Genomic DNA, 10043 nt, shown 5'->3' with positions numbered 1-10043 from the left:
TATGCCTTCGCACTATTCTCACTCACACTTTCATATGTTGCCATGACAACCCTGACAAGGGTGTCATAGACGCAAAAGAAAATTACTTCATCCCAATCGAGTTGCTATTTCTTTGTGGACAGTTTTTGACCACGGATAACAAAATGGTTTGGAACATGAAAAAAAATACATAATATTTGCAACGACATTTTGGCCAAGAGCTTTTGTATGGGAAAATAGCGTGTGGCAGGTTTTTTTTCTTTGTTTTTCTAAACATAAAAATAACACATTTTTTCCAAAGTTGTAAAAAAAAAATCTAAATATTTTTATTGCCTTCTTATAAACATATTTACAGTATCTTTCAGGTCATACATTGCAGTAAAAGAACAACTTTGTCAAGGTTATGTAAGATCAAGCTTTTTGGAAAAAACAGTACCTACTGAGTAATTAACAGGAGTAAGTAACAAGAACTAGAAATTTGGCTTCATTCCTTGACGGAGGCTTTTTGTTTAACACTTTAACACTTAAGAAAAGAAGGTAAATTAGAGTATCAGCGTTAAAGCTCGGTCTCTTTAATCTGTTCTTTGGCCACATCCTCTGTTTGCGGGCCGCTATGAGTTGGTGAAGCCACTTGTATTTTGGTATGTTCTGCTGTCGCTGCTGCAGGTGCATGTGATACAGTCTTTACCAACGTGGGATCCTCACTGACATACTTTGTGAATATCGTTTTGAAAATACCTGTAAAAGAGAATTTCAAATATTACAATAAATTTGTGAGTGAAAACATCAGTTTTGAATGCTGAGTTCAGTGTTCAGTGATGTACCTCTGTGTTTTAATCCTCCGGACTCTTTCGCTTCCTGCCTTGATTTCGATTTACTACTGTCTGATGATTGATCTGTTGAGTCTTCATTTTCTGTAACAATGAAAACTACTATCATTGATTTTGGATTTCTGAATTGTAAAACCTCAGATATTAACCGAATGGGAATTTGTGGGCCTATGTTTATCTTTGACATACTTTGTATCAGCCACAACATTGAAACCACCACTAATAACCACTAATATTGTGTCGCTCCTCCTCCTGCCGCCAAAACAGCTCTGACCCGTGGAGGCATGGACTCCACAAGACCTCTGAAGGTGTCCTGTTGTATCTGGCACCAAGACGTTAGCAGCAGATCGTTTTAGTTCTGGAAGTTGCGAGGTGGGACCCCCATGGACCAGGCTTGTTGTTCAAGCACATCTCACAGATGCTTGATCAGATCGGACCCTAACCCCGGCCATCCACATGATGTCGAAGAAAACGTGAGTCATCAGACCAGGCCACCTCCTTCCATTGCTCCGTGGTCCAGTTCTGACGCTCACATGACCATTGCAGGCGCTTTCGGTGGTGGACATGGATCTGCATGGGCACTCTGACCGGTCTGTGGCTACGCAGCCCCATACGCAGAAATCTGCGATGCACCGTGTTCTGACACCTTTCTATCGTCAGACTGGCTAGACTTCGCTCCCCACGCGCATCAATGAGCCTTGGGTGCCCATGACCCTGTCGCCGGTTCACCGGTTGTCCTTCCTTGGACCACTTTTGGTAGGTACTAACCACTGCATACCGGGAACACCCCACAAGACCTGTTGTTTTGGAGATGCTCTGACCCAGTCGTCTAGCGGTCACTATTTGGCCCTTGTCAAAGTCTCTCAGATCCTTATGCTTGCCCATTTTTCCTGCTTCCAACACATCAACTTCAAGAACTGACTGTTCACTTGCTGCTTAATATATTCCAGCCCTTGACAGGAGCCATTGGAACAAGGTAATCATTGTTACTCACTTCACCTCTTAGTGGTTTTAATGTTGTGGCTGATCGGCATATATAATTTTTTCCATAAAGAAATATCTGTGTTTGAAATAAGTAGGATGAGTAGTCTTACAAACAGAATTCCAATAAAAATCGTTGCACTATATATTAGAAAACAATATAGGATTTTGAATGATTTGAGGTTAACTGTCAAGGTGCATACAAGATTTGGGACAGACGCTGTGCCTACCTCTCCTCCACAGGATGTGCGCTCTTCTGAGTTTGACGGCAAAAAAAATCACCACCACCAAAAGAGCAAAGATCAGGCATGTCACCAGGAACACCAGTAAGGACCCGCTCCTCTCTTTTTCTTTCTGTCTTTCCATCCCTTCAAAACTCCCTGCCAATGAGGAGAACACAGTCACCCATCCCACCTCAAGTTTGTGAAAGAACATGACGATGGCCACGAGCACTTTGGCAATACGTCAGACATCATTCGTCATGTCGTCTTTGTGTTTAGTTTCTCACAAAACAGGACAAGCCCCAAATTCTGAATAAGGCGGAAACGGGTGTCGATAACAATACAGGGACTCACTCGTGGTACGGTCGCCTTCCGTGCTTTTGTCGGAAGTGTTCTGGTGTGAGGTCTCGTCCGTGACTCCTGCGAAAGGTGACAAAACTCTTTTGAGAAATCGCAAAAGATGGGCGGTAGCAACGTCCGTGGAATGGGTGGAGTACTTGATCCTGATGATCAACAGCGGCATCCGGCGGTCAGTCATTTCTGGATTATGACCACTCTCTGTTGATACTGGCCGTTGTCACTGGCAACTGCTTCGACGCCTGATTTCACGTCAATTGTTTCACGCCGCCTACAAGCAATCACTAACACTAGCTACATAGAAACTACAATGGAAGACGAACAGATGAATGCGGATGTGTCCAATTTAACCGTTTAATTTAACCGTTTTAGCAAGCGGGATAATGTGCAGCCAATTTATTTTGCCATGGTAGGCTATTAGGGTAGCTAATCCCCCCTCCCCCTGGACATATATATTCATTTCTAATTCAATAGGAATAAATCAACCTTTATTGCACCCCGGACAGCGGCAGCACGCAAGCCATGGTAAAATGTACTCACGCCGAGGGCTCGGATGTGGTTCTGTGGAGAAGCTGGTTTCGGGCGTAGTGGAGCGATCAGGCGACACTCTGGATGACGCCCCGTGATGCGAGTGCGATGCTGTCGTTGGGTCCGCGGCGACACGGCTTCGAGGGTGAGCCGACGATGTACGACCGGTGGGGGGCCCGCCAAAGGCTGTGTGGCGCGGCGCTGTGGCTACGACGGGACAGACGGGAGTTGAGATTGATTATTAAAAAAAAAAACAAAAAAAAAACCAACGCCTGCAAACGTCCACTCCCATTTCCAATTCCTGTAACGGTGGCGAAAGAAAGAAGATGTCATTCCCAAAGACGACTTGGTGGTATGCAACAGTATTTTAGGAAATCTTCCGATCATAACCTTACGATGTTGTTGCCGCTAAGCAATTATTTGAATTTCATCTATCTACAACCAAGTACGACCATGAGACGATGTGTCCAACAATTAAAAATTCTTTCATTTTTATTGCTTTATCAACTTTTTCAGTCGTTTCTACTCCATCGGTCGTATTGTCTCTGGTTTCCTCAACCTGCCGTAGAATATACCGTCGACAAAATGTATTTGTACTCACTCCCAGGCCTTGGATGTGGTGCGGCGGATGCTTCGGATGAAGTTCTGTGGAAGCGCGACGGTGCCGTTGGCTCTGGGGTCGGGTCGGTTTGAGGTGGAATCGAGGTTTTCCGGCGACGCTTTGCGGCTATAGATACGACAGACGGGAATTATAATCGGTTATAAAATAAAAGTTAAAAAAAAAATTGTACTTGGCATTGTACTTTCCTATCGACTATTTGAGCCGCCGTTTCTCCTGACACTACATCCCCCGATTAGATTCATATTTCATATCCGTTCATGTTTTCACTGCCTTCTTGGTTGTCCTTTGATTCTCTTTTATTTCTTTATTATGTTGTTATTCTCAACTTCACCCTAACCAACCCTAACCCTAACCCTGTCAGGCTCCGTCCGCTCATTGACAGCAGTTTGCGGTCGGGGGGGCAAGATTTGGGTTTGATCAACGCACTTGAACCTTTTTTTAAATCCTCTTATTTATTTATTTTCTCGACGCCCCCCTTGTGTTGTGTATGTGGGAAGTGCGAGTAAAATATGTATTAAAAAAATAATAATGATAAAAAAAATCTCATCATTTATCGTATTTGATTGTTCCTGTTTACAGCATAAATGATCAATCTTTGAAGGTTTTCCACATGAGAAAAGGCAAAAACGTGTGTGTGTGTGTGTGTGTGTGTGTGTGTGTGTGTGTGTGTGTGTGTGTGTATGTGTGTTTGTTTGGCCCATGATGGAACAGAGGGCTCAATGAGTTTCACTCTCCCTGTTCTTGAGTGACACATTGCACTGACCTTTGTGACTTAGAGAAGTACTCTGCGGTAAACAACTTTGACACGTAACCTTATTTGGTAATATGCATTGGCGAATAGTCCATCACAGATACAGATTTTATTCCTGAAGCGATACCTTGAGACTCGGTTATGACAATCGGTTTACATTGGCTCTGACTCGTCTGCGGATCATAGATGGATGGTTACTCACGTGCTGGTCCGATTTCCACGTAGTTCATCAGCAGCTTGCCCGGTAGATCTCGGTGTCGTACGATGCATTTGATTTGCTGCGTCGTCCTCAATGGTTTAACGTGCAAGGTATCTTCCGAGAGGTATTTGCTTTTTCCCTCCTCCAGTCGGTAATGAGGCTGAGCTGTGAAACAGAAGAGAGACACAGATTGTGTTGCGAGCAAACGATTCGGCGGTTAAACATTTCAGTCTCTCGCCGGGCCTCAAAAGCACTTGGCACATTTTTGGTGATAGTGGAAGTCAGAAACTGGTTGAAGGGCCGGTATTTGCCAGCAAAAGGAATTGAAACTCTCTCTTCTGTGTCCGTGTGTGTATGTGTGTCTGTGTGTGTGTGTGTGTGTGTGTGTTTGTGGGCGTCTTTGTCTTATGACGACGGAGCGTTTCAGTCATCGGCTTAATGTTTAGAAGATGATGCGGAATCTCCCGTTATTGTGTTTGTGCTATCTCACAGCCGTAGGAATATGAAGAAGATAAACGTATTTTTCAAAACAATCCTTTAATCTCAATCAGGACTAAGATAATCCCACTTAAATTAACCTAGAATTTAAAACAAAAAAGCCTTCCCGAGACGTTGCTTAAATGAAGATGAATCACTCCTAGACTAGGAGGTCCTAGAGTAAAGTCATGAAGTACGAGTCAGCTCCTCCTGCCGGGTCCTGGTGCTGGTCTTAGTCCAGCTCAACCTGGTGCACCTGGAGGCCACGCCCATTAATCCAGAGATTCAATTCAAGACTTCACTTAGACCTCGATGAGCTTTTATCCTCTTTCTGGAAATCAGATTTTTTTTTTTTAAACCCAGACTACAACTAAGGCTGAGACCGTTTTAAACCAAGACTGAGAAAGGCCGTTTCAGTAAATCCAGATTAAAAGTGTGATTTAGTCTCATGTTAGACCTAGTCCGCGTCCGCGAAACCGCCCCCTACTGTGTTTATGCGACATCAATCCCATAATGGATATTTGCATATATATTATCTCACGTCTACGAAAGTCGTAACATCACGTACCGGCAATTTTGATCCCGCCGAGCTCCCAGACGATTTCGGGAGGAGAGTGCTTGGCCTCGACGCTGCATTTGACGACCGTCCTCCTGCCGTGCCTCGTCACGGTCATCTTTGGGCGGCCTTCAAAAGTGGGGGGAAAAAAAAGAATAAAAGAAAAGTCCGGCGGAACGGAAGATGTCGTCAAGACGGTGCCGTTGACCCCGTGTCGCTCACCCAGCACGGTCACCGCCACGGTCCGCTCTGTGATCTTGTCGTCGTAGTGACGGCAGGTGTAGCTTCCCCCGTCGTCGACGGTGACGCCGGACACGCTGACGGTGAACTCGCTGCGGGAGAGCTTGTCGACGCGGTAGCGCTGGTCTTTCAAAGCTGGAAAAAGCCACGGAGGGGGAATCGGAAGATGCCTCACAGATTTTAACATTGACGATGGATTATAAATCCAATTTGAGTGTCAACGAGTTTTTGTGGGGGGTTTTTTCACAGCCATTTCCGCATTAAACACGGATTTCGTTGCTTGAACAGGTGAACCCACCCATGAAAAGTTTGCTTTATGCGTGGGTGGTAGGGGGAAGGTGCGACTATTGATTTGTTTATTTGAAGGTTCACTGCGGATAAAGGTTTTTCTTGCAATTTCAAGATTCAAGATTTCAAGAGGTTTATTTTTCACATACATATACATACGTTCATACATATATTTAGTGTACAGTACAGGATACAACAGTACGACACAGCAATACAGTAACAGCGAGCAGAACAGCAATATAGCGCAGCATGCAGAAACCCAGAGCAGTGATACAGTAACAATTGAACATCTCCTTTAAAAAAAAAAAAAACACTGCTCCAAAGCGAGGACGGTGGTCAATCGTGAAGAAATAAAAACAATCAAATGATTCACTCCGGACACAAATATCCAAGCGGGAGGGTTCCAGCCCGAAATCGGCGACGTGGCCCTCACCTTTACTGCGGTTGAAGAACATGACGTGTCCCCGGGGGTTCGTCCACTCCACGTGGTTCCGGTCGGACTTGGCGACGGGGCAGCTCAGCGTCAGCGTCTTCCCCTCCAGGATCGTCACGTGCTGCCACACGGCCAGCGAGGCTGAAGTCCCCAAAAAATAATAATTTTTAATAAAAAAAAAAACCCGCAAATGTTTGACCAAAGCAGAAATAAAGAACATGAGAGGACGGCAGCGGTCTCGCCTCGTGCGAATGCTTCTCGACCCTTTTTGGGCTCGCGACCCCATTTTTAGGTCCCGACTTTGTAATTACGGTGTGAGGTTTTATCCTATTCATTTTTTTTTTTTCACCCTTTTTCCGACTTATTTTGGAGCCGGCGTCTCTGATTTCATGTGTTACAATTCACATTAGGCAAATAAAGCAACCGTTTGATGCTCAACACACATTGCACATTCCACATTGGATTTTAAGAAACTGGGAATTTATATGGCATCAGCTTATGTCGTTATATCATGGAGCTCCACATGATATAAAAATGATATATTTCAAAACGTTTTTAATGACAACGTTATTTAAAATAAATCAACCGCATGTCAAAATATGGTCTTAGAAATGTCCCACGCATGGGGTCGTGACCCCATCATAGACATGACTCATATCGCTGTCGTCCCATCGTGAGCGGAGGGTGATTTCCTTTCTACAAATGTTTTGGGGGATTTTCTGGCCCTGACTTCTCCTTTTGACGCTACACGGCTCGGCTTCACTTTACTCGACTCTACCCATTGTAGTGCTCATTATAGTAACCGTAGCGACGCCGCGTGACGTCATCTTCAACGCGACACACACACACACACAGGAGCATGGAGGGATGGTGTTCTTGATTCTTTTTTTGTGGGGTCACCATTTAATCAGAAAGTCCAGTGAATAAAAAAAAAAATTGCGGCTTCTACAGCAGCTTGACTATTTATAAACGGTGGGACAGTAGTCCGCGGTGTTTCCACATCGCCTTTTGGTTTCGCCTCAGAGCACCAGGTGCTTTCCAGGGATTTTGTCCGACGGAGAACCAAATTAAAAAGGCGAGTACCGGCACCGTGCTGTGGAGAAGCGCCAAGCGATTCTCAAAGTGGGGGCCGTGAAATAAAAAAAAAATTGTCCTTTGAATCTTAATTTTTTTTTATATTATATTTTTATCCAATATATACATATTTAATTATCTCCTTCTAGACATGGGCCGTTTCTCAATACCAAGTACGCGAAATCCGGACTTGCGGACTTGGTAGTTCAGACTTGGCAAGTTCGACTCAGGAGTATAGACTCCCGGGGACGCAGGACGGTCATTCTGCGAAACGCATTCTGGGATACTTGGCTGTCCCAAGTCCACACAAGTCACCACCGATGCATCCTCGATAAAAATGAGCGGAGCAAGTCCACATCCGGCCATTTGGACTGGACTTGATGCGTACTTTGAATTGGAACAGTACTTGGGCTGCGACTGATGACGTTTCACAAGTCCACAAGAACACAAGTACAGACAAGAACGCAGATTGAGAAAGGGCCATGATCTCGCCACGTGCACCTCCTCGGCCACCGTGCGCGCACCAGTCTCCATACTGCAGTACTTTTCTCCTTGATTTGTGTTTTATTATTGCGTAGCTTCAATGTTAATTGTTAATTTAATTGATGTTAATTGGATTGAATACATTGTTTCTTTAATATTCTGTATTTTGAAAATGCTGCAATAGAAATATTTCTAATAAATTTCCCTTGAAGGTTTTTTTCCACACATTAGTAGCGAGAAATATACCATTAAATATAAAGAAATATCGAATTATCTTTGGGACACAGGACGTACGTGGTGTACTTTCACCCATGTAAGGGGGTCCTTGGTTGAGAAAAGGTTTGAGAACCCCTGCTCTCAATATTGGCCCTGTGAAGCTCTGTAACCGGGACCTAGAGATATATTAAGTTTGATGATGGAATAGATTTGTTCTTTGTAATGTTCACAGTGCATTAAGATGACCCCTCACGACACACACACACACACACACACACACACACACACACACACACACAGTTTTTTCTTTACGATTTTGGCTCAGGTACTGTATGGTAGCACCGGAAAATGCAGCACTGTAAATGTGAAGGAGGAGGCGTGAGAGTGGAAAAGAATCACACGGGCGGAATAGAACAACTGTAAATTAAGTGTTCCATTTCACATTTCTCTCACCCCTCTTGACAGGAAGCCACTGTGGTGGGTCCCTTCTCAGTGAAAGAGAAAGTTAAAATAGTGTGTGTGAATGTGTGTCTGTGTGTGTGTGTGTGTGGGGGGATAAGCTATTTTTCTCCCCTTCGGTTTGCGAGTTGCCGGGTGGTTGGAAAGCACGAATGTGGGGTCAAATTCACGCTGTGACAGTGGTGGGCTTGGACCGTCACACAGCGCGACTCCACGGTGAAGCGCTTCCACATCCGTAGGCGGCGATTTGCGTTTGCTGCACTCAAACGTTCCATGAGTGGTCGTCAATAAAAAAAATCTATATATATAAAAGTAAAAAGTCCAAAACTATTTTTCTTCTTTTTTTTAACACTGATCTTAATTTCCTTCTGACCCGGGTTTTCTGAAGATCTACACTCAACACTGTTAAAGTTCATGAACGTTGGTATCGTTCATTGTATTGAATTTGTCTCTGGGGATTAATAAAGTCTTATCTTATGCATATTATTTTGTGTTGGTAAGACCCTAAAGTACAGAATTTAATGTAACACAATTTCTCATTCAAATAATGTTCTGTCACCCACAGTAATGATTTATTGGCAAATTTGCAAAACTACCAATTATATATATATATATATATATATGTGTGTGTGTGTGTGTGTGTGTGTGTGTGTGTGTGTGTGTATATATATATATATATATATATATATATATATATATATATATATATATTTAAAAAAATAATAATAATTTTTTTTTTTTCTGTTTTGTTAGCCCTTACTATTCAGGAAACATCGATACAACACAATACATTATTACTTTTACACATTTTCTTTTTTTTAGTGGAGCCATGTCTAACGGTGTCATTTTAAAAGTATTTCGGAGAGGTTCTCACCCTTGGCGAAGAGCATCATGAAGGCCAGCTGTAGATTTCGTGCCATCTCTTGTCTCTCAGCAACAAGTTGCTCGGCGTTTCCCTCGGCGCTTCCTCACTGGCCGTGTTTTTGTACTTTGAGGGACCTTCTGTGACATCATAGCTCTGTGGTTTCGACGACTGCTGAACTGAGAGTCCCACGTGATCGACTGAGTGGAATAACTTTTTAACCATTTTTCAGGAGATTTTCCCAATGAATTCCAATATAATTGGGCGTAAGGACTTTCTTCATGTATAGCACAGAGTATTCTGCTGAAGTTACCATTTAGGTCCCCGTGACATTTGCTAAGGGTTATAAGTGCACACATACTCATGATAAACTTAAGAAGAGACCTAAATACTATAAAGGTCAGCAGTACTATGGAGCTATTGCTTGTCTCGAGAACCGTTTTAGTCAAAGAGGATAGTAATTGAAGCTTTATCAAGATAGATGGAG

General features: G+C 43.5%; 1 protein-coding gene across 1 annotated transcript; it reads right to left on the bottom strand.

Annotated features, from left to right (window-relative positions):
* Positions 1 to 765: 765 nt before the first annotated feature.
* crtam (cytotoxic and regulatory T cell molecule) lies at positions 766 to 9614 on the bottom strand (the record flags this gene model as incomplete). The annotated part of the gene is made up of 8 exons (XM_080023864.1): positions 766 to 908; positions 2021 to 2170; positions 2366 to 2431; positions 4472 to 4633; positions 5514 to 5630; positions 5724 to 5876; positions 6463 to 6603; positions 9569 to 9614. The coding sequence occupies 8 exons, from the start codon at positions 9612 to 9614 to the stop codon at positions 766 to 768; spliced, it is 978 nt and encodes a 325-aa protein (XP_079879990.1).
* Between the last annotated feature and the right edge of the window lie 429 nt (positions 9615 to 10043).

Source organism: Zeus faber (genome assembly GCF_960531495.2).
Source record: "Zeus faber genome assembly, chromosome: 2".
Lineage (NCBI taxonomy): Eukaryota > Metazoa > Chordata > Actinopteri > Zeiformes > Zeidae > Zeus > Zeus faber.
The sequence above is the reverse complement of the archived record's forward strand: the minus strand, read 5'-3'. Positions and strand labels throughout refer to the sequence as shown.